Source organism: Miniopterus natalensis, chromosome 19, assembly GCF_054644295.1.
Source record: "Miniopterus natalensis isolate mMinNat1 chromosome 19, mMinNat1.hap1, whole genome shotgun sequence".
NCBI classification, from domain to species: Eukaryota; Metazoa; Chordata; class Mammalia; order Chiroptera; family Miniopteridae; genus Miniopterus; species Miniopterus natalensis.
The window spans coordinates 30,935,868-30,959,051 of record NC_142099.1 but is presented as its reverse complement, the minus strand read 5'-3'; the positions used below and the strand labels follow the sequence as shown (position 1 = coordinate 30,959,051).

Below are 23,184 nucleotides of genomic sequence, written 5' to 3'. Positions count from 1 at the left end.
ATCGCTCCTTGCAGCCAGGCCAAAAGTACATGCAGTTTGTGCAATCAGGGGAAAAGAAACGAATCTTCCACGAAAGTCAGCTTCATTGTCTTGCCGTCTCACCCCACAGTCCTCCCCTCTGCTCACAGTGAGGGCTGGGGACACGCCTACCTTCCTGCCTTAGGCAAAGGAAGATGCTCGAGTCTTCCAGGGCAGCCTGGCCGAACTCGAGAGATGAGGAAGGGGTGAGTGACTGGGCAGGGGTGACTGGGGGTCACGGGGCACAACTTCAGGGGCAGGGGAGTTGATTTTGGTGCCTGTACAAGAAGAGTCTGTGTGCAAATGTGTTTGGAGGTCGGGGACAAGATGCAAGGCCCGAGGAGCAGAAACAAGCCCAGGCTGGTGTTAATGAACTCTGTTGGACACAGTTCCAACTGGAGAACCTCTATGGTTCCTTCCAGTTCTAAGGTTCTAGACTCCACTAGGTGGCCTGGGTGGAAATGGAGGGAGAGAGGAGACAGTCTGGAGGTACAGGGCAAGTTCCTGGGGTAAGGCATGGTGTTGGTAAGAGAGAAGGTCATTCCTTTGCCTTTCCCTGGAGGTGGGTCCTTTAGGGGACGTGGGGGGGGGAGGTCTGGGAAGAATGTGGAGAGGCTAGAAAAAACCTGCATCCAAACGCCCAGATCTGTACATGTGTGAGTGTGGACAGACTTCCTATCTGTTCAGAGTAACGTGGGTAAGAGAGAGACTTCGGTGTTCTCCCAACCTTGTGCTAGGCAGAGAAAAAGCAGAGAGAGCTAGTTGATGTCTAGTCTACTAGTTCTGAACCCTTTTTTGATGGCTGGTAAGGGGAGGTGGAGTGTAGGAAAGGTGAGGAAGGGTCATTTGAGAGATGAACACTGGCTGAGCCATGGGGCTGGGCGCTCTAGCTGCGGTCAGCATTTTACACAGCTGGGCTCTAGGAGGGAGATCCAGAGGCAGAACCTGGCTTGGTGATACAGATGCAAATACAGCGAGGACGCTTTTCCTGCCAGATTGAAGGAGCATGTGGCCTTTATCTGGGGAATGAGGTGAGGTTAGAGCTGTATTTCCCTTACCACTGGCTAGTCAGTGCCTGGCACAGTACCTAATGCATAGTAGGCACTCAGTAAATATTGCTCAGTGAATGTCTCAGACCTGCCTGCAGAAGCGCTCCTCTTGGGGAGGCTGTGCACTTGTTGAATGAGTAAATGACTGGATGGTCAATGTGGGCAGAAGCCAAGAAAGAGGACAACTGATCTCCATGACATGACAGACTGAGTGATTTTAGGAGGTGACATGTGACCATGTGTCCTCAGGAGAAACAGCAGCAGTGAGACACCCCTGGTTGCCCTCAGCCTCCCAACCATTCTCCACGTACCCATTCCTGTCCCTAATCCTGGAACCCAATCTGGCAAGCTCTGGGGAAGGTAATGCTTAGAGACAATTAGAGGTGAAGGCTGAACAGAGATACAGAATTGGTCCTCTGGGCCCAGAGGGGATATAGATCTTGGCAAACCTATGGGCGAGTATGGGTCAACAAGGAAACCAGGCCACTGCTCATTTCTTCTGGATGTCACAATCAATGGCAAAAAGGTCATCAGGGCGGTGCTTACCATCAATTGGGTAAGGGGCACGTGCACAATTTGAATAGTCCACCTTAGTCTTTATGAAAGCAGAAGGGCCTAGGTCCAGAGGGCACAGAACAGGGCTAGGATTTTATGGAGCCAAGAGCAGTTGTCTCCTGCCTTGAAGTTGGTCCATTTCTAGAAAAAGTGTATGTGTGTGTGTGTGGGGGGGGAGGGGGGTAGTGATATTTATTCCTCTGTTCAACCAAAAAAAGAGAAAACAAAAACACCAGAGCCCACTCACAAAGGGTTTCTCATTAGGGTCAAGACTAAGTTTGCTAAAGCATGTTCCAAGTTCCCAGATGGAATCCCTGTCCCAATCCACCTCACATGAAATTGAAATTGCACTTGGTGATTGTCTCAAAAATCTACTTGTACTGCTTATCTCAGTCCCTCTGCCCTGCCTGAATTCTTGTTATACAAACTTGGCTCAATGTATAAAAATTCCCATTGAAAATAATGAGAATTCGGTATCAAAGCGAAGTCCTAGAAAGAGGTGGGAGTGTGGAGTGGGGTGGGGGAAGGGGAACAAACGACAAAATTTCATTAAGAAAGTGCAGAGGGTGAGGAGAAGGTTGAGTGACCAGGCTAGTCCCCGACGTCCGTGTCTCGGTCCCCAATGAGCCAGAGGACATGGAAGCTGAGTGCTAGGAGCCCAGTGCCAAGCAGGTCCCCCAGAGCTGTCAAGTACGGGATGGAGAAGTTGTCCGGGTCCAGGCCCCGGCCCCACATCCAGTGCACCATCCAGTCGGCGATGTACAGGAGAATCAGCACCTGGAGGGACACAAGACTTCAGCCTGTAGCCCTCCCTCTCTCCAGGGGGAGCCAAAGGCCACAGGATCTGGCCCATTCGTTGCATCACAAGGCTTGGCTCTCCACAGTCCCTATGCTGGGACAGTTCATCTTTCCACACGGTGACCTCTCTGTGTTCCTCCACCCCATTACCACCTTGGACACACAACAGACACAATGTGAGCCCTTTAGAAAGGAAGATGCTCTACTCCTTGGGGTCACCCACATCAGCATTACATTCTGCTCCCAAATTTATCAAAGAGGGGCTTCCTGACTGAAATCCTACGTGCCACAGGAGTTGGGCTCTCCTGCCTCTAATTCTAGGTCACCCTATTCACGGGTCACTCCAACTCCTGCCATGTTGGCCTCTCCAGGAGCCCGGCAGGGGGCAGGGGTTGGAGCTGGCTTTTCATAGAGCGATTTCTCCTCGGAGCAGAGTGGAATAAGGACAGTGTTTGAGGCCGCTGCCAGCACAGTTGTCTGAGTAACAGCTGATTATCCTAAGCTGGCTTCCTCCTGACCCTTTCCATTCTGCTGTTGTGAGCTCAAAGGACGCAAGTGTATTTTAATGTTAGTCCTAGCAAAACAGAATCACGAACAAGTCTGCTAAATAGAAAGCAGGCAGTGCACAGCAATCCAAAAGACATTTTGGATTATCTACTGCTTTGATTTATCTGTGCCCTTGCTTTCCCTCCATTACTATAGATAACTAAGAATGGTCTAGATCAGAACCCTGCTAGTGGGCCCAGGACCAGTAGCACCAACAGCAGCTGGGAGCTTGTTAGAACGCAGTCTCAGTACCCCCTCCCCCCTCCCCAGGTCTCCTAAGTCAGATTCTGCATTTTAACAAGATTTACATGCACCTTTAAGTTGGAAATGCACTTGATCTAGATGCCATGTGCAAGGGGGCAGGCCCACACCTTCCGTATGCTCTGTACCATCCCTGACCTGGGCTCCCTAAATGACTGCAACCGTGTGAGAATGAAATGGCTTCTAATGGTAAAGCCCCAGCGCAGTCATTTGGGAGGTTTTACTCTTGACTGTACTTTGCAAATGCTGTGGTATGAAAATTCTGCCCTAAGGGGCTCTGATACAGGAACCAGAGGCTCTTTCAGGATAGAGAAGCTAGAATTTATACCTATTTTTAGGCAAATTTGGTTGTTCTCCAGTCTTCTCTCCAGGGAGCCAGAGGTTACAGTTCTAGCGCCCTTCACATTCCCCATTGCCCTGCACACAGCTGCCTTGTATTCCCGTGGCCCTGGCCCTGATCCCCCAACAGCTTCACACCCTTTCCAGCAGCTTCAGAAGAGCCCCAAATAAAGAGCGGGGCAGAGGGGCTTCAGGAGATGCCCCAGGAAGGGAATGGCAGCAGCTGTTCCTACATTCCAGCCCCTGGGAAGGCCCTGGAACAAACGGCTGAGAGGAGAGGAGGCAGCACAGGGTCCCGAAGAACCTTTACGGGGGTAAATGCCAGGCTCTGGGCCTCCACAGGCCTGGAGAAAGGGGCAGAGATGGGAGTGTCCCACGGCGGGCTTGTCAAGGATAATGGAGGCAAGGCTTATCCTTCCCAAGGTAGGTCAAGGCTAACCTCCAGCCACAGACCCTCTTCCTTCCCACTAAGTGCACTTGCAAGGGAATGTGGTGACCTGGGTAACTGCTTCGGGAAACAGCACATGGTTGATCTCAGCCCGGCCCTTGCTAAGATGTCCCTACACACCTTTCTCAAGGTGAGGGGAAGGGGTTGAAAGGGTAAGTGATCGTCAATAGGGGACTGGTTAACTGAAATTAGGGTACGTCTCTGTAACAGGCTAGAATGCAGCCATATAAAACCAGGATGCTCTTCTCTTTACATGTTGATATGGAATGGCCTCTAGGATAAATTGTTATGTGAAGAAAGCAGGGCTATCTGTGTGTAAAAAAAAAAAAAAGGAAAATAAGAAAAATATGTTTGCCTGTATAAATATGAAATAGCATGAAGGGTATATAAGAAATGGATACCCAAGTGCCCATCAGTGGATGAGTGGATAAAAAAGCTGTGGGACATATACACCATGGAATACTACTGTAAAAAAGCTGTAAAGCAGCTGTAAAGAAGAAGGATCTCGTACTCTTTGGGACAGTATGGATGGACCTGGAGAGTATTATGCTAAGTGAAATAAGCCAGGCAGAGAAAAACAAGCATCGCATGATCTCACTTATATGTGGAATCTAAAGAATGTAATAAACTGATGAACAGAATAGATTCAATGACATGGAAGCATAGAACAGACTGATGAATGTCACAGGGTTGGAGGAGGGCGGGTGGGTGGAGGGGGAGAGAGTAACCAAAGAATTTATATGCATATATATGCACAACCCAAGGACATGGGCAATGGTAGGGAGAGGGACTGTGGAGGGGGATGGGATGGGGTGGAATGGGTCACTGGGGATAAAAAGGGACATCTGTAATATTTTAAACAAAAAAATAAATTAAATTAAATTATAAAAAAAGAAAAAGAAATAGATAACACTGGCGGCTGGTGAGGAATAGAACTGGATGGCTAGGTGCAGGGCAGAAAAGAGGACCTTTCACTATGAACTTTTAAAAAATTTTGAATTGTAATGTGACTGTTATTACCTATTCAAAAAACAAATCTATAGGAGTTTAAAGGATAATAACCAGGGTGAGTGTGGCTATACAGGGGTAGCCTGAGGGAGCTCTGTGCTGATGGAATAGTGCTGTGTCTTGACTGTGGTGGTAGTTACATAAATCTACAAATGTGATAAAACTACGCAAAATTAAACACACACACACACACACACGAATGCATGTGAAATGGGTGCAGCCTGAATAAACTCTGTGGATTGTATCAGTGTTGATTTCCTGCTTTTGACATTGTACTATAGTTTTGTAAGAGGTTACCACTGGGGGAAACTGATGGATCTCTCTGTACATTTTTCCTCCCACTTTCCTGTGAATATGTAATTATTTCTAAATAAAATGTTTAAAAATGTAATAATACAACAAGGGAGAGAGTGCCATAGTATTATAGAATGGCAAGGCTGGATAGGATCCTACTGATTGTCTAGTACAGTTGTTTTGACACTTTCTCAAGCCCTGAAACCCTTTATTATATGAAATCTTCTGAGAACACTCAACATGCAAAACAGAGCCAAATGGAGCTCTGTGGCCAAAGCCCACCTGCTCAGCACCCTACAACCACCTGCCGAAAACCACCACCTCCGGTTCATTCCTCTCAATTTGCAAACGTATCACAGGTTCAGAGATAATTCTACTACTGGGCCAAAGTCACACAGCACGTTAGTGACTCCGCTGGAACTACACCTGTGCTACCGACCCCTGTCCAGTGTTTATCTGCCATCCAGTCCTGGAGAAAGAGGGGCAGAGTGTCCAGACGGGCCAAGCCTGGGCCCCCCTGTCACCCCAGCAGGGCAGCCCTGGCCCCCGTGCCCCTGCCAGTGCGTACCTGGAGCAGTGCGGCTGTCATGTAGAAGACGATGAAGATGAGTGTGAGTGTGGTGTGCCCTCCCTGCATACAGCTGATGGTGTAGAGGAACACCAGGTGTCCTGGAACCACAAGTAGGAAGAGGACCCGGGCCGAGCGAGAATTCACATCTGGGACCGGGGGAGAGAAGGGGTGAGGAGGAAACCTGGCCCCAGAAGGCCTTTCAAAGCCAGGAGGTACCCCATTACACTCCAGGGCAGCAGACAGCTGACCCTCTACCTCTCCATCCCATGGCCCCCAGCCCCCAGGGTGTCTCAGGAAGGGAGAGCCTTCCTGCCTGGGCTGTGCCCTCTATAACAGCAGAACCTATGTATCTGGGCCCCAGCTGTTTCCTAAGTGAAGTTCACTGACTGCTGACCCCCTCCCTCCAGGGCTGGAATGGACCTAGGAGGAGGGGCTCTGCCATTACCAGGACTGAAGAAGGTGGTACAAGGACTGGGACAGCGGCGAGGGGCTTGCTCGGAGCTCTCCCCTGGCATTCCATTCATGTGGAGAAAGGTGGAGATGCGGCTGGCCTGCACTGCCACCAGATTGCCCCCAACACCTGCAGAGACCAAAGACCTTAGACATGGGGGAGGGACGAGTTCCCAGGAGAAGAGGGAGACATTAAGAAGAAAGACAAAGACCAAACAAAACCCCCACCCCAATTCCAGGGAGTCTTCCAAGCTCTACAGACTGTAGCACCCAACCTCCCATGCTGGTGCTTCTAATTGGGTTTGTTCAACAGGAGGCACCAGTAGGCGATCAGAGAGGGTGGGAGGAGAGGAGTCAGGTATTTCTTTCCTGATCCCTCGCTGCTTTATGGCAGTGGCTTACCCCTGCTGGGGGCAGAGGAGGGCTCTCTCTGGGCTTCTGTAATACTATTTTCTCCCCTTGACCCTTGAGAAGGAGGGCTTCCTATTGTTGCTAATCTCTGGATGCCTCAACATCTTGTTGGTCCTTCGACCCTGTTCTCATTTCTGGGAGCAGCCCCTTCATTAAAGTCTTGAACTAACTGAGCTGGATTCTCTTGCCTGCTAGAACCCCGAATGATACAAAGCCCCCCCAATCCTCTTCTTCTGCCCTCTCCTTTCCCCTGGCAGCTGAGGCCAAGACCTCACCATTAATCACAGGTGTGAAGACAGCCATCCCTGCAAAGTTGGGGTCTGAGACAGTCTTGTCCAAGATGAGGCCTCCCACACTACGTAGACACAAAGAAAAAATGACACAAAGGCCATTAAAGGGTTCTGTTCCAGTCCCTGGTATGAGAGGGACAGGCCTATCTGACCTTGGGCAGGAAGGGAAGCAAGGTGGCTCCTAGGAGTCCCTTGTCTTCTAGTCTTTGCTTCTTTTACCAGAACCAGTTCTGCTCATAACATTCAACTGTCACACTGCTCCCTGAGCAAGCTGGCGGTGCCCACCTCCCAAGCCCGCTAGAGGAGCCATCATCAGGGTGACCTGCTTGTGAGAATCTTTGCTGTTCTGCCCACTCTGTATTTATTTTCCCTTCTGGTAACAGTGCTGAGATCTTCAGGGAATGGCCTCTCTCAAAGTCAGTCGCTGTGGTTCGCATGACATTACTCCAATGATGACTAGGCCCCAAAATCATCCAATCAAAGCATCTCATCCCCAAAGCCACAGATTGTTTGAAGGATAATCATGTGACTGAAGGAGAGTCAATGAAATTCTATTATGGGACTTTGTGAAATTGTTGAGAAAAAATCTCTCTTACGACTGAATTAGTACGAGTAGAAAAGTATGAACCTGGGGAGAAGAGCCGAGAGATGGAGAATACTGGGGCCCTGATGATATAATTCCTGCTCCTGAATCCAGCTGGGCCTTTTTAGTTCCCTAAGCCAATGCATTCTGATTTTCAATGAAACTCACTTCAGATAGTTTCTGTCATTTATAATAGGGTGACTGATACACCATTGAAGGCATTTCCAGGGTCTGCGCCATGCTCCATCTCTTCAGGTCTTAAAAGGGAGTTTGTGGCAGGGTGGAGAGGGTAGAGAGGCTTGAGCCTACCTGCTGATGGCCATGGCAATGATGACAGGCTCCCAGCCGGAGTACAGCACCTCCCTTGTGGCTGGGCTCCGTCGGGCCAGCACCACCCAGACAGGTAGCAGGGCCACGAAGAAGGCACACACCAGGGGGTAGATGTATTTCCAGTTATCTGAGAAGCAGAGATCAGAGGGAGGTGAGCACTGTGGCTCCCAGCTCCCAGCCTCCCCCTGGCTGAGCCTGCAAATATCCCAACGGATAACAGCAATGCCACGCTAAATGCCTGGAAATATATTGCCTCATTTGATCCTCACTGTAAGCCCAGGAGATAGATGGGGCCAGCCTTCTCCACTGTGTAGATGAGAAAACCAAGGTCAAAAGCTCCCCAAGCACTGGGCTCATAAGGGGCAGAGACCAGGCTCTAGGTTTCTTGCTTTGATCTCCAGAAATCACTATCTCCCCTCCCCTTCTTCATTTTGCAAGCAGATTCCAGCCTCAGTTCCTTTCCTTTACCCTGCCTGCCTTACCCCTCCAAGGGAAGCCAGAATCCACAGGACCCAGCAGGAATATATTTTTCTCCGATACTTTCTTCCTGCTCCTGCTGCCTGAATTTGAGATAAGCACTCAGCCTCACCTCTCTAAGGTGGGGAGTTAGCACAACTGTGTTCCAACCAAAGAAAGAACACCGGAGAAATGCTTACACATTTGCACATACATTAACCATCTCTCCCAACTCTACCCAGGAGCCCACCCAGGTCACACCCTTGGTAGCTTCAGCCTCACCCAGCTCCAGGTAGAGTCCCCAGCTGATGCCTGAAAGTAGTGCCAAGGTAATGAGGTCACCCAGGCTGGCAGCAATGGGGGTGGCCACATTGTCTGGGTTGATTCCAATCTTTCGAGAGCCAATGATGACTCCAATCATGATCATACCTAGGGAGGAAGGGGAGGGGCCAGGAAGGGTAAGAAGAGATAAAGGGGTAGTAACAAAAAGAGACTGGAGGTGCCCGGCCCAGTTGACACCTCTGGGGTAGCCCTCCCTGCTCCCTTGCCCCTCCCCCATCCCCTCCCTTTCTTCCTTACCCAGGACCAGGGAGGCAATGAAGGCCGTGGCCACGCTACTGGCACACAGCAGAAAGGCATGCGGGATACTGAAGTGGCCGTCAGGGATCCAGCCAAAGACGACAGCTGCAATGGATGCCAGGAAGCCCACCACTGTGGCCTGCACCTGAGGAGGGGAGTGGTAACTCAGAGAGCCCTGGGAGTAGACAGCTTCTTAGCAGAGGCCACTGAGCACTTGGCCAGACCTTTTCCTGGCCCTTAGCAGCCCCAGGAGGCAGGCAGGGCGGGACTGTCCAGTCCTCCCAAGCTGGAATGATGTCTTTATTTATTTAGTTTCACACCAGACACTAGTACTGGGCAGTGCACCCTGCAGGGGCCCAGGACATGTTATTGGCTGAATGAGTGTTCCTCTGGGGATTGGGGTGAGGTTCAATGGCGCCTAAGACTTCAGTCCAGAGACAAGGCCTGGGGCTCAAGGGGAATGACTACAGTGCAGAACCTATGTGGCCTTAGGGGGACAGGAGACAAGGGTGGTGAAGGACGTTTCAGCACTCCAGTCTTCTCCTGAGTCAGATCTGTGGGGATAGGAGCCTACTGCAGCACTGGGAGCCAAGAACTGACATTGAGATACTAGAGCTTTTTGGCTGCTTTCCTGGGAAACCTGGTTACCTCCTAAGGCTGCTTTGGGAGAAGCCAGCTCAGCAGGATGCCGGAGCTTCACTGAGGACCCAGCAGGGGCTGACCTAAACCTTTCAGATTCCTGACCAGGAGGATGCTCAGCCCAACCTCTCTGGTTCCTGCTCTCTTACCTGGATGAGGGCCATGTTCCCAGTGATCATGCGCCAGAGCTCCTTGGGTGTGTCCATGTGCCCAATGTTGGCCTGGGAGAGGGAGGACAGGGGGCTAGAACTCCAGGCTGGAAAAGGCCTGCAGCTCAGTCCATTAGCACCCCACCTAGATCAGGAATCAGTGCGTGTGCCCTAAGACTCTGGGACTAGAACATGACCCCCCCTGGAGAGTGAAGTAAGATCGGGGGGCCAGAGTGAGCAGGAAGGAGCTCCTTGAGCTCCTGTGGCTGGGGCAGGAGTGGGCAGGAAGGGGATGGCCAAGGGGGCCTCCCCTCTCCTCCTCAGGAGAGCTGCTGAGCAGAGGCAGGCCCCATCTTCTGTCCTGCTCATCAGGACAGCTCGTTCCTGCATGGGTGACAATGACTGGATGGATCCCAGCTCTGAAGCCAGCTTGCTGTCCTAGCGAAGGGAAGATTAGCTGCTGGTGTAGGACTATGGCCCCAAGGGCGTCTGGGAAGGAGTGAGGTGGCATAAGCGAAGGCCCAGAGCAGGGCAAACTGGGGCAGACAAGGCTGGCTGCCACTTCTCTCTGCTGCCTTCTCCAGACTTGTGGCCATGTAGGGACATCTCTGCCACCTGGTTCCCTTGGCCTCCTGAGTTTTATTGCTTCCTACCTCCCACCCCATGCCTTGTATCTGGTTCAGCCTCTGAATCGTTATGGCTGATCTAAGGGGTTGTGGGAGGTGGGAGTAATGAGCACCCCTCTCGGCCTATTCCTTTAAAGCCAAGGGGAAAAGGGAATGGAATGGGGGGGGGGCTGGGAAGGCCTGGCTCTGCTCCGGCCCAGCTGCAGAGTAGGGCTGGAGATCAGAGGAGGCCCCCATCTGTGCAGGTGGAGGGACCAGCATGATGCTTGCCTGTCAAAGCTGCACAAACAGTCACGAGGAGGGTTGCAAAACAGGGGGTGGGGCAAGAGTCCAGGGCTGGCTGAGACATCCAGAAACCGAGCCTGGGAACCACTCGAGCAGGGAGCCCCTGCCAGGAGCAGGACACCCAGCCTGGGATCTCCCTCCACCTGCCCACCCCAGCCCCACACTCCAGGCGTGGGCAGTTGAGAAAGGCCAGGAGTGATCTCCCAGCCTGGCTCTGTGCTGCCCGGAGCCCTCTGCATCCCCCAGTCCTCCCAGCCAGGGCACTCACTGCGGTGGACAGCCTCGATGCCAGGGTCATTTCCAGGTTCCCCTTAAGCCCCAGCAGTGCAGGCACCAGGATGAAGACCTCTGTCACCTTCTGGAAGACTTCCCAGTGCTACAAGGTGAAAACAGATCTCAGGAATTTCAGTGCCCCAAGGGACTGGCTTCAAGGTTGAACAGATAGTCTGGAATCAGGGGCTTGAGGAGGAAATGGAGTCAGCAGGGAGTGAGCACATCAGCCACCTTTCCTCCAAGAACTCTGGAACCAAACCAAGCCTGTGGTGCTCCAAACAACACAGCACCCCTCCCACCCCTCAGAACAGGGGAGATGCGGAGGGTTCTGGTCAGGAGCCCCCAGCCTGGCTCCACTTCCTCTGCCTGCGATTTGGAGCCAGGGGGAAGAGAACGGTGAGGAGCCACACAGCTGAGCCACCCCAGGTGGCTCACACCCCCAAATTCCTTTGAGATTCCCCCTCAAATCGCAATCCCCAACCCCACTGTCTTTAGTCCATTTTCTCTGTGGCCTCAACCTTGGGTAGTGTTGTCTCAGCTGTTGAGAGCTGGGCTCCACGGGGCTGAGATTAGAGTTTGTTTGGTTTCTATCTCTAAGGGCTTTGGGCCTCAGCCATAGCAATGTTCCTTCTGAACCGGATCTGAATTAAGACCGTAGCCCCCAAACCTCAAAATACTGGTCTGCAAGAGGCTTTTTATTCCTCCTCTGCACCTCTCCCTGAATACCTTCCCCGACCTCTCAGGGAGGAGGCAGGCGTAACCCTGCAGGGAGAGCACTGGGCTGGGAGTCAGGAGACACAGGTTCCAGCCTGACTTAGGCCTGGCTCGCCCCCCCCCCCCCCCCCCCCCAGTTCCTTCAGTTAACATCTGTTAAGTAGAGTGACTATGCTGGGCTAACTGCTCTACATGCATTTTTTCCCATTTCATCCTATCAACAACCTAATGAGGTAGGGGCTATTTTTAAGCCCATTTTGTAAATGAGAAAACTAAGGTTCAGAGAGCACTATACTCATGAGTGCTAAGAGGAAAAAGTAGCAGCCAGGATTGGCTATCTGAAAGCTCCTTTAGTTGCAATTGAAACTGAAGACTTGTAAAAAGGGCTGGGATTGCTTCTCCCTCCCTGGCCTTGGCAGCAATGTGGGTTCCTTTATTTGTTTTAAGAATGGAAAGCCTTTAGGTTTGGAGAGGGAGGAGGGGGTGGAGACCAGGCAGAAGTGCATAGGTTGAGGCAAAGAGCTGTAATGTATGGACTTGACAGCCTTATGTCTCTTACAAGACACCCCAGGGAGGGGCCTCACGCTGTCTCTCCAACATCCTCCCCGCACAGACTAAGGGGACCTTAGACAAGTTACAAGGACCTCAGGCTCCTGCCTATAAAATGTATAATTCAGGGGCCAGATGAAATGGTCTCTAAATGCAACTCCAGCACCAACACTCTATAGTTAAGGATGAGCAAGGTTACAAACCCAACTTACGTGAGAGATCCCTCATACTGATTAGGATGGCTACTATTAAAAACAGAACAAAACCCTCAGAAAAGAACAAATGTTGCCCGGCCGGGCGTGGCTCAGCGGTTGAGCGTCGACCTGGGATCCAGGCAATCAGGGTTCGATTCCTGGTCAGGGGACATGCCCGGGTTGCGGGATGCAGACGATCAATGACTTTCTCATCATTGCTGTTTCTGTCTCTCCCTCGCCCTCTCCCTTCCTCTCTCTGAGATCAATAAAGATATATTAAAAAAATAAAAAATAAATAAAAAAAAGAACAAATGTTAGCAGGAATCTGGAGAAATTAGAACGCTTATGACTGTTAGTGGAAATGTAAAATGGTGCAATCACTATGGAATATAGTACGGGGGCTCCTCAAAACAATAAAGTAGAATCTATCACATGATCCAGCAATCTCACTACTGGGTATATATCCAAGAGTTGAAAGCAGGGTCTCAAAGAGATCTCTGTCCACCCATGTTCATAGAAGCGCTATTTACAACAGCCAAGAAGTAGAAACAACCCAAGTGTCCACTGACAGATGAAGAGATAAATAAAATGTGTTATATACATACAATGGAATATTATTTGGCCTTAAAAAGGAAGGACAGCATGTCACCTGTACAACGTGGATGAACCTTAAGCACATTGTCCTGAGTAAAATAGACCAGACACAAAAAGGCAAATGCTGTATGATTCCACTTATATAAGGTATCTAAAGAAGTCAAATTCATAGGAATAGAAAGTAGAACGGTGGTGCCAGTGGAGGGGGTAGAGAGAGAAGGGGGATTAGTGTTTAATGGGTACAGAGTTTTAGGTTTGCAAGAGGAAAATGTTCTGGAGATGGGTGGTGGTGATGCTAGCACAACAACGTGGGTGGACTTAACACTACTGACCTGCGCATTCAAAAAGGGTTAAAATGGTAAGTTTTATGTTATGTGTTTTACCACAATTAACAGCAGATGATCGAGGTTATCAGAGGGGGCTGGGCCAGGACTAGAGACCGGGTGAGGCCGGACACTAGGGGTCCTATAAAGGCAAGGACCTCTCTTTTCTCCTCAGTTCTTCTTGTGTGTGTTTTTGGGCAGGGGAGGGATGACCCTGTCGGTACCCTGGTGACAGGCTCATCTCATTAGGGCTGGAGTGTACCCTGATCTGGGCTCTTGGCCTGGCCCCTCACTGGTGGAGGGCCTAGGACTCTCTTTAGGGAAGCCCCTCTCAGAAACCCCCTTCCCTGCCCCCTCTCTCCCTCAGTAAGTTGCTGAGCTTTCAGGCATCCACGGGAAGAGCCAGCCCCTTCCAGAGGCTGGAAGGATTCAAATCCCTTCTCATACCTAAGGCCCCAGGGAGAAGGCAGCCCCAGCGAGCCCCATCTACCCAGGAGGAACTTGGAACTGTTACTTTTGGATGCTGGTGCACACTGCTGGGGTGCCAGCTCCCTGCAGGCCCAGCCTTGCTCCGCTTTGCCCGCTCCTTCCTCACCTAAACTGGACAAACAGCTTCAGAGGAGGAAGAATTCCCCTCTGCTCCCCTCCCCTCAGGAAGGTGCCTACTGTGGGCTTTCAAAAGTCCTCTCTGAGCACAGCCTCATAGCCTGTCCTCTCTGCAAACCATCTGCCCCTCCCAGCTTCCCAGCTGCCAGCTCTGTGAAAAGCTTGGTTTTCCAGGTAGGTGTATGTGATGCATATGCACTGGCCGAGTGAAGAGCCCAGAAAGAAATACTCCAAGTGTATGCAAGTAATAGTTTCTGAACTGTTTCTCAGGAACACTGTCTTTATAATTATTTAAGAAAAATAATGTATGCAGCTCAGCTAAGCCCTTCTGGCTGCCACTATAGGCACTCCCCCAGTCCCCCTCCCCCCCCTTTAAATACACAAGGACCTAGGAGGTGTGGGGTTTTAGTGGTGCTAAGATGAGAGACAGACAGGCAAGGAGAACAGGCAGCCACAGTAACAGCCCCTGTGCAAGTCCTCCCAACTGCACAGAATATAGCCCAGAACTTCCCGCAACCCGAGTCCGGCCCAGTGAAGCCAAGTGGGCACTTGGGTCAGAGCAGCCAATTCCTACATACTTTCTTTACCCACAAAACCCGCTCAAAGATGCAGCCCAGGGTGCACACACACAGGGCTCTGGGAAGAGATGCTGGTATGTGGAAGCAGCCTGGAAGCAGGGTGGCCCCGAGGTCAGGAGTCCGCAGTATGAGGCAGGGGCAGACAGTGTGTCCTTCCTGCTTTGGCCTAATTCAGGCCCATCCTGTTCACCCTGGCAGGGAGGGCCTGCCCCTGAAGTCAAACCCGTCAGCCCTGTCAGCCAAACCTTCACCCACGCCTTCCTGCTCTGCTGGGGACAGAAAAGAGTGTGTTCCAAGAAGCACGGCCCCACTGGGGGCAGGGGTTGGGGGTGCATCTACACATTTCACTGTTTCTCAGAAATGCAGCTCTTCTTCCAGGTCTTTCTTATGGAGGTGGGGGCTCACTGGTCCCTGATACTCTGGGGGTGAGGGATGAGACTGTGCACCCCACACTCAGAAATAATCCTGATTCAGAGCAGTCACCTCAGTGGCCCTGCCAGGACCTCCTCTTTGCCCTTCCAACTATCACCTCCTCTGGCCTCATACACTGACCCCTGCCTGCCTTACAGTGTTCTGTCCTGAGCCTCTTCCCCTCCAGGAGGGTAGCAACGGGGAAAAAAGTCACAGCCAGGAAGAACTGGAGCCAAGACATTAAGACTGAAATCCACAGAGATAAGCTCTACGCAAGGGCTGTGGGAGAACCTGGGAAGTGGGGCTGGAGCCCATCTTTCAGATCAGGTTAGAGTAAGCCCGGTCTTCACCTGTCTGAGCCACTGTCCCCCCTACACACACAACTCTGCAGGTATCCTCTAGTTATCCAAGGAGAAGGGCTTCAGGGCAACGCCAGGATTAGAGAGCTGGACAAAGTGTGAGATAGGGGTGGTCAAGTGAGATGGAACCTGAGTGTCATGCCCAGGAATGCCCACAGCCACGGGAGCAGGCCAGGCGGGAGAGAATGCCTCTTTCCCAATCCACTTGCCCAAGCCCATGCCTGCCATCCACTTTCATCTTTGTAGATGCTCCCACATACTCAGTAGGTGGAGAAGCCAGAAAAGGAGGTGCTTGGGGCAGGGGGGTTTGCTTTCCTTGGCATCCTCAGCAAGTGAGCAGTGGAGTGAGTTAAAATAAGGACCTAGGAGTCCTACCCATCCTAACACAGCTGGGAATTCCAGTGAAGGTGTGCATACCACTTCCTGCCACCCTCATTCCTTAGAAGGCTGACCAAAACAGGGAGTGAGGTGCCCTGCAGCAGCCAGGACCAAACTAGGGGGTGGGGCACAAGGCATCTGCAGCAGGGAGGTTCCCATGCCCCAATCCACTTCAGTTCCAACATTGGGCCCAACCCTGCTTTCCCTCCCAAATGCTGCAGGAACTTTCAGCCACAGTGGGGAAATTGGAGCTGTACACAGAGAGCAGAGAGGAGGGCAGATAAGAGGAGACAAAAATGGGCCTTCCAGGAAGAGACTGGGTCTTCTGCAGCAGTGGGGAAAGATTGGGGGCCCTGGGCCAAGGAAACATCTGCACCAACATGGACTTCTGCTCAGTTGCTCTGAGACACTGGGGACACTCTACAGCCACCTCCTCCAGATGGCCCCAGGCTCTTAGGAACTCCCAGACTCTGCCCCACTGAAGGCTATCTTAGCGTGTGATGGAAAATGCAGGTGTGAATCCTTAGAAATCATCCTGCTCTTCCTGAATCTGAGATTGTCAGTTGCCCCTTTTGCTCCCCTAGATATGGACTAAGGATCTCCTTGTGGTCTCACGTCTTGCACCCACTTTCTCCCATGACACCACTTCAGCTATCTGCAGGGCCTGCTCCAGCTGAGCTGTGGTAGGGAGGCTGGGGAAGGGGACAATCCAGCCATACTGTCATCCATACCAACTGGACCTAACTCTGCAGCGAGCTTAGGTGCCACACCGAGGACAAATGCTGGCCCTCTGAGGGTGTGTTGGGCAGGCTCCAAAGGCTCCCTACCTAGGTCTCTCAATGTCTCAGGCTTGTAGGGGTTGGGTGGGCGTGGGGCAAGATGTCAGAAGACTTTTCCAGCTCTACAATTCTGAGTATGTGGGATGAGAAGGCAGGGGGCCCTCTAAGAACTTTTGTTCTTGCTCGCTCTAGAATATAACTCCAATTGTTCCAGATTTCAGTACACCCTGTTTTTCAGGGGAAGACAAAGAGAGCAGAATTCTCCCAGAATCTTTAACCAACTGGCAAATTATGGTCATGGTGAAGGCCACGAAGGTTAATGGCCAGGCTCTGAGTTAGATGACCAAGGACAAGTTACCTAACTGCTCTAAGCCATATGTTCCCTATCTACAAAATGGGGATGATTATGGCTCCTACAGAGGAGCCCAGCAAATGCTCCCCATATCAGTATTACCCAGAAAATAAAACAACCTTCTCCCAGTTCACCACTGAACACTGCTTCTATATATACCCTTTTGTAGGTACCAAACCAGAACTCAAAAACTCTAAAAATGAGAACCAAGGCCACAGGAAAGGGATGGAAAAGGTGGAGAAACTGCTATCCAAGTCTCATTTCTTCTACCTCTTATTACCCACCTCTCACTGCACTAGGAAGAGGAGGAGCCACTGGGGGGAGGAATCCAGAGCTCACCTTCCCAGCTCCATGCTGGCTTCCTTACCTGCACGAGGAACAGTTCTCAAGGTAGCAAGCTAGGGGTGAGAGGAGGCAGGACAAGGCACTTTGGCATGACATAAGCAACACCCTCATTAGCAACCAAAGGTGCAGGGTTCTCCTCAAGGGCTCAAGTCAAAGAAGGAACCACCGAGAACCTACCACCCTCAGTTCCCTGGGACAAGAGCATGGTGGGACCCACCAGCAGGACTCTGCATCACCACATGCATCGTTTGGAGGGTTGGACTGGCACAGGAGAGAGGATGCTGAGCTCCACATCCTCCTGAGATTTCATGGTCAGGGACACATTGATGGGTCCTAAAGGGGGGAGGCCAGATCTCCCTCGGCCTCAGCATTTGGTATTTCTCTGAGTACGGAGGACAGAGCCCAGTACTCAGCAGAAATTTGATAACTGCTAATGATTAACTTAGTTAAATGCAGCATCTTCAGAAAGCTGTGTGCCTTATCGTGCTTCAGAAACTTTTATCTAGAAAGAAGCCTTGAACTATCTCTTGGGCCTGGAGGTTCTGGGTGAATCCTAAGCCACAATACACTAACATAGCATATCCCTGGCTCTCCCAGGACCTACCAATTCTTATCCTCAGTTCTATCCAGTAGCCTCAAAAAGAGTGTTCTTTGTCTAAAGCAGGTTCACGAAGACAGGTAAGGAGCAAAGAGGACAGTTCTGTCCAAGCCTGGTTACATTTTGCCCCCATTTATGTCACAGAATTAGCATTTCTAGGTCTTATTATGCCACCCCCCTCAAATCATGCATCGGACAGCATGTGCCCAACCCCATTCCCCAAGGAAATTGTGCCAAGGTTACAGGCAGATAAGCAACACAAAATGCTTTAAAGAACCTTCCCGTTTAATTTGAGACCCTCTTGGCAGCCAGACAAATTCCTGCCCAGCAGGCGGATGGAAAGGAGACTTGAAACTGAGCTTTCTACTATGGGTACCCTTGAAACCTCAAGTGAAGGGAAAAAGAAAGCGTAAAGCGGAGACCCATCTAAATGTGTCCTACTGAGCCAGGCTTAGTAGGAATGCCCAGGAGGAATGGCAGGCAGTCGCCCCATTCCATCTCTCCTCCTCCAAGCCTGAGTTCTGGAACCAATTCAGCTTCTGTTAAGCATTACTGCCCTGACCCCGTCCCCGGGGCTCCTGGGCTTCCTCGAGGCTTCTGCAGTAAGTCACTAGACCAAGAAGAAACTGAGGATATGATTCAAAGGCAAACAGAATTCTAGGAAGCAGCAGCAGCTGCTGCCAGGGAGGTGGAGAGAAAGCTCCAAGAGCCAGTTTCCCAGGAGGAAAGGTGTCCCCGGGACTCACAGGCCAGAGCTGCCCTACCCAGGTCCTACCTGCACGATGTCCAGCACCATGCCTGCAGCCACAGTCCCAAAGCCTGCCAGGAGGAAGGGAAAGAGCACTTGCAGGCCGATGGAAAAGGAGGTCTCCTTGAGCGGGGAGGGTGGTGCGGGGCCGCGGTCTGTGCTGACGTCGTCGCTCTCGTTGCTCTGGCTCCCGTTCTCCAGCAGGGCGTCTTCCTCCCGAACCCCCTTGGCGTTGGCCCGAGACTCAATCACCACCACCTCTACCCCAGCCCCATCAGGCCCCAGGAACTCGGCGGGCCCTGCCAAGGGCTCTCGGCCGGAGCCATCTGAAGAGCAGGGTGAAGCAGTAGGGCCAGTCCCGTTCAGCTGGTGGACGTCCTTCAGCTCCAACTTAGAGGACATGACGGGAAGGGAAAACGGGACGGGGGAAACTTCTTTCTCTCTCTCTCTCTTTTTTTTTTTTTTGCCTTCTCTCTCCCTCTCTAACTCGAGAAAGAACTTAGTCTTGGGGTGAACCCAGGCTTGGGCGCCGCAGGACCTCTTCCCACGGCTCTCCGCTCCTACCAGGTGCTGCAAACACTGATCTACCAACAGGCAGCCCCATCAAGCACTGAAGCCGCAGGCTGGAGGGAACCAGAAACTCCTCACCAGACCCCGCAGCCAGCCACTAGGGGTGCAGATGCCTGACGCCTGTTGTCCAGCGCTGGGCTGGGGGAAAATTAATCTGGCCTCTTATCTTCTTTGGTTCTCAGCAACAGGCTCTTCAGAGTAGGGATATCCAGAGTGGAAGAACCCAGCCGAATCTGGGGTAACCTCTGAGGTGGCCCTTCTTTCATGAAAAGTAGCTTGAGTTCAATTCTTTCAGAAGGCAGCCTGGGCCTGGAGCTGTGGCTTCTTCCCACGCCTCTGGCTGGGGTCCTTAAGCTTCCCACAGCTTCTTGGGTTCTGCTGGTCCCAGGACAGTGTCTGTCGTCTTTCGCCTTTCTTCCAGAGATTTCCTTCCTTCCTGGGAAGACCTTGAACCTCCCAGAATCCCTGGACCTTCAAGTCACGAGAATCTGTGTGGAATACCTTATGTAGAAAGAAGACAAGAAAAAGAGAATGTTACGATATAGCAAAGGACAGCTCATCCTGGGAGAATAAAAGCAGGCACAAGTCAGGCATGAAGAGTTTGTTTTTTCCACTAAATTTACCCATTTCTGCACTGCAACATCTGGAGGACCAGCAGGCACTCTCCCCACCACTCTCCCAGTCAGCAACCCACCGCCCCACGGGATCACCCCAGTGGTGAGCAGCCCGGGATGGGGAAGATGCTGTGCAGGAGGCCTTGCACTGTCTTCTTGGTAACCAGGGGTGGGCAGGGATGTCCCGGGAGACATCCCTTCTTGAATGCTCCTGAAGAACCCAGTGTTATTTGGATGTAGTCTGCCCGGTGGAGTCAGTTACAAATTCAGTCACAGACTCCCTGCCACACACAGCCACACCACTGTAGAACATGATTGTTTACAGTCACAAGACAGCCACACAGGGCAATTAAACAGGCAGAATCTGATCACTGAGTGAAGGTCTCCAGATTCCCAAGCACTGTAGCCCCTGAGAAAAAAATAGGACTCCCTGAGCAATGAGGCGAGCCTGCCAGACCAAGGCCAAGAGCCAGAGGCCTACCCACTCCTGCCCTTGAGAGTCAACAGTGTTACAAAAAGCTCAGACTTGGATCCAGGCCTCTGTCTCTACTTCTCTCCCCCTGCTCTGGGCCCTGCGAGCTTGTCAGATAGGACAAGGGAGTTATCTCAGTTTGAAGGGAAAGAGGGTAAAGCTACTGGTTACTATGCACACCCTTCAGTTCCCTAGGTTCGCCCTGTTCCCCAGGGTTGCTGAGAGTTGGATATAGTGGAATTCTTAAACAAAAAACAAAAGCACCAAATAAAAAACAACAAAGCAAAACAAAATACAAAGCAGCGTAAGCCAAAATACACTTGCTCCCAAGTACAAGTCTCTGGCTGTAATGATTCCACTTTTTTGCCTAAAGGAATCCTGGGGCCTAGATCCCACCCTATTTCATTTCACCACAATCGCTCTTACGAAGTAAAAAATAATTTTAAAGAGAATTTCCCGGGGTAAGAAGAATAGGTCCTTAAGTATTTCAAACACACACAATCGATTAGTCAACTCCAGTTTGGGAAAGGGTGGATCAAACTGCAGTCAGTCACTGGCCCACAGGTTATTGTTTTCTCTTTCTGTCCACGCAAGTCACCAGGACTCCCTTTTCCAGTCTCCTTTAACCAAATCTGTGGTTCTTTCAAAGACCCTCACTGGAGATCTAGGAGGGCACCTCTGCGCAGGAGGGAGTCCACTGCTCCTGTTCCAGGAAAGTTTCCGAGTCGCTAAAACTTGACCCTCCCTCCTCCTGTCTTCCACTCAGGCCACCTAACCTGAAAGGGGACGGGCAGGAAGAACAGCCAGTCCCTGACTCCACTCCTTCCAGTAAAGAGACTTCGGACAGGCCTAAGGCCCTGGCGTGAAAGCAGCGAAACGGAACCAGGATGCTCTGACAGTAAACGACCCGTTTTACCGTCCCCAAGCCCAAGGAAGGGGAGAAGTACGCGGGTGTCCTCGCTCGCCCCTCGCGGAGTCAGACTCTGCAAATGCGCTGCGCGCCAGGATCCCGCCCTCCGCCCCCCACCCTCCGCCCCCACCCCACACCCCACACCGGGACTGACCTGCTCCCAGCGCAGGAGGAAGGGGGGCGCCTGGCGAGTGGCAGCAGGGGCCCGCGGTCTCGGGGAGTACAGGGGTCCCCCTCTTCTCATCACTCCTCTTCCTCGGCGGTCCTCCTCGCCCCCCGGCGTGCCCCCCCACACCCCTAGCCAAGGCGAGCGTCCAGCCGCGACCCCCGGCTCGCTACATTTCGCCTCCGCGCTACAGCGAGGCCGCCGCTCCGTTTCCACGAGGGGGAGGTGGCCGGCAGGACGGGATATACCGCCGCGGGGTCGGGCGGGGGGCGCCCGTGCCCGGGACCGTGGGGCCGAGCTCCCTCGCCCCCAATCGCTTTTGGCCCGCGGACTTGGGCGGGACTGGTTGGCCGCTAGTGGCAAACGTGATCTGGGGCAGGCTGGGTGGCACCCCCTCCTCCGTCAAAAATAGATTCTGGATGGACATCTGCGGCAACCAATCAGGGGTGGAGGGGGGCGGGCTCCGCCTCGCCCGGCCCCTTTCCTTTGCTTCGGGCGGGGAGGCGGGGCGTCGGAGAAACCGGGTGCGCCGGGTGACGGGAACCGGGGAGCTGGCGGTCCCGCGGCGCGGCGACCGCGCGGGCCCCAGCGCCGCTCCCGCCGGCGGCCTGAGTTCCCGCAGCCCGACGATCGTCGCGCTGTGCCACCTCCCTCGGGCCCGCCCACCGCACCCCCGAAAGGCGTGTGCGCCTGTGCGCGCGACTGCTCGGGCATCTTGAGTGTTTCCTTGAGCCCTGGGCCTTCGCGAAGACGGGGAAACCTCCGCGGGGAGCTCCCGCGCTCCTGCCCCGCGCTCCGCGCTCGGACGGAACCGTGCCTACCTCGCCCTGGGTCGCGGCGCCTCTCCGGTGGCCCGGTCACCTATTGCTTCCGCCAGGTCCAGCGCGCTTCTCAACAGATGGCTCAACCCGGACGGAACCGGCCTTAATAAAGCCCCAGCCTCGAAAGGGGTGGAGATGGGAGGGCGGGGGGAAGAGGTCAGGCTCTCGCCGGGGTCACACGCGCTCCACCTGAGGCCGGGGCGGAGTGGAGCCTGGCTTCCTCTGACCCACCGGGCCCGGTGGCCGCGTGGGGAGCGAGGTCTCCAGGCCGGGCGACACCGAATCCAACTTTCCCTGACGCACCTCGGGGCATCAAAGCGGGGTGGGTGTTCCCTGCCAGCCTCCCGCCGCTTCCTCCCGGGGGCATTTGCACCTCTCCAACGCGAGTCCAGCACCCGTTCTCTTTGGGATGTTTTTGTGCAGGGGGCGTGACCTCCCCCATAAAGGAACCGCCACCCTCGGGTTTTCCCCTCTTGTCAGTGGAACCTGTGAGCAGCTGTTCCTTCCTGCCCTTTTCCTCCCGGAAAGTGGCTCGGGTGGCATTTGAGCGTGACTTCAGACCCCTGGATGGGGTTTGTAGGAGAGGAGTGAAGAACACAGTGCAGGGCATGAAGCTTTTGGCTTCCCTTTCAGAAAGGGGGGGGGGGGGGAGAAAAAGGGCGGGGGGAGAAAAAGGGGGGGGAGAGAGAACACAGCAACTTTGGACAAAGATAAAAACACGTACAACCTCCCGCTCCAGTATTTAGGATTATTCCAGTTTAACTGCTGGGACATTTCCATCCACAGCCTGCAGTCTCACAGGGACTACTCGTAGAACCCCGCTTTTGGCTTCAAACACTAGATCTCCCAGCCTGGAGATAGAAGTAGGAAACATTGGGTTTTACCCCAAAGGATCTGTTTTTGAATAGGGGGTGTGGGGTTGGGCGGGGTGTGATGTACCTGGAGACTTTTCAGTCAGGGGCTAGAGACAGTCCTGCCCTGCTCCCTTCAACAGTTCTCATGTCCTCTTGTAATCTTGCCACAGCTCAGCCCCCTCTATGTAAAACCTTGATCTCCCTCATATCCCTTCCCCACCTTCCATTTTTTCCCCCAACTGGAAATGGTTCCTCTCTCCTGTGTTTTTTTTTAAAAGAATTAATTGAAAT

The 23,184-nt window shown here is 52.7% G+C and overlaps 1 protein-coding gene across 1 annotated transcript; it reads right to left on the bottom strand.

Annotated features, from left to right (window-relative positions):
* Positions 1 to 888: 888 nt before the first annotated feature.
* Positions 889 to 21,391, bottom strand: SLC41A1 (solute carrier family 41 member 1). Its single transcript, XM_087828239.1, has 11 exons — positions 21,207 to 21,391; positions 18,514 to 19,557; positions 10,954 to 11,061; positions 9,775 to 9,846; positions 8,987 to 9,131; positions 8,690 to 8,836; positions 7,931 to 8,078; positions 7,024 to 7,103; positions 6,333 to 6,467; positions 5,885 to 6,033; positions 889 to 2,399 (listed from the first exon to the last, which is right to left on the bottom strand). Exons 2-11 carry the CDS (start codon positions 18,886 to 18,888, stop codon positions 2,214 to 2,216), a joined length of 1,545 nt encoding a protein of 514 aa, XP_087684365.1. The 5' UTR covers positions 18,889 to 19,557; positions 21,207 to 21,391; the 3' UTR covers positions 889 to 2,213.
* Positions 21,392 to 23,184: the final 1,793 nt, after the last annotated feature.

Coding starts and splice junctions, on each gene's coding strand:
- SLC41A1 (XM_087828239.1), bottom strand. CDS start 18,888: ATGTCCTCTAAGTTGGAGCTGAAGGACGTCCACCAGCTGAACGGGACT. Junction 11,062..18,513: donor TGGTGCTGGACATCGTGCAG/GTAGGACCTGGG, acceptor TTCACCTTGTAG/CACTGGGAAGTCTTCCAGAA. Junction 7,104..7,930: donor ATTGCCATGGCCATCAGCAG/GTAGGCTCAAGC, acceptor GTGTCTACGTAG/TGTGGGAGGCCTCATCTTGG.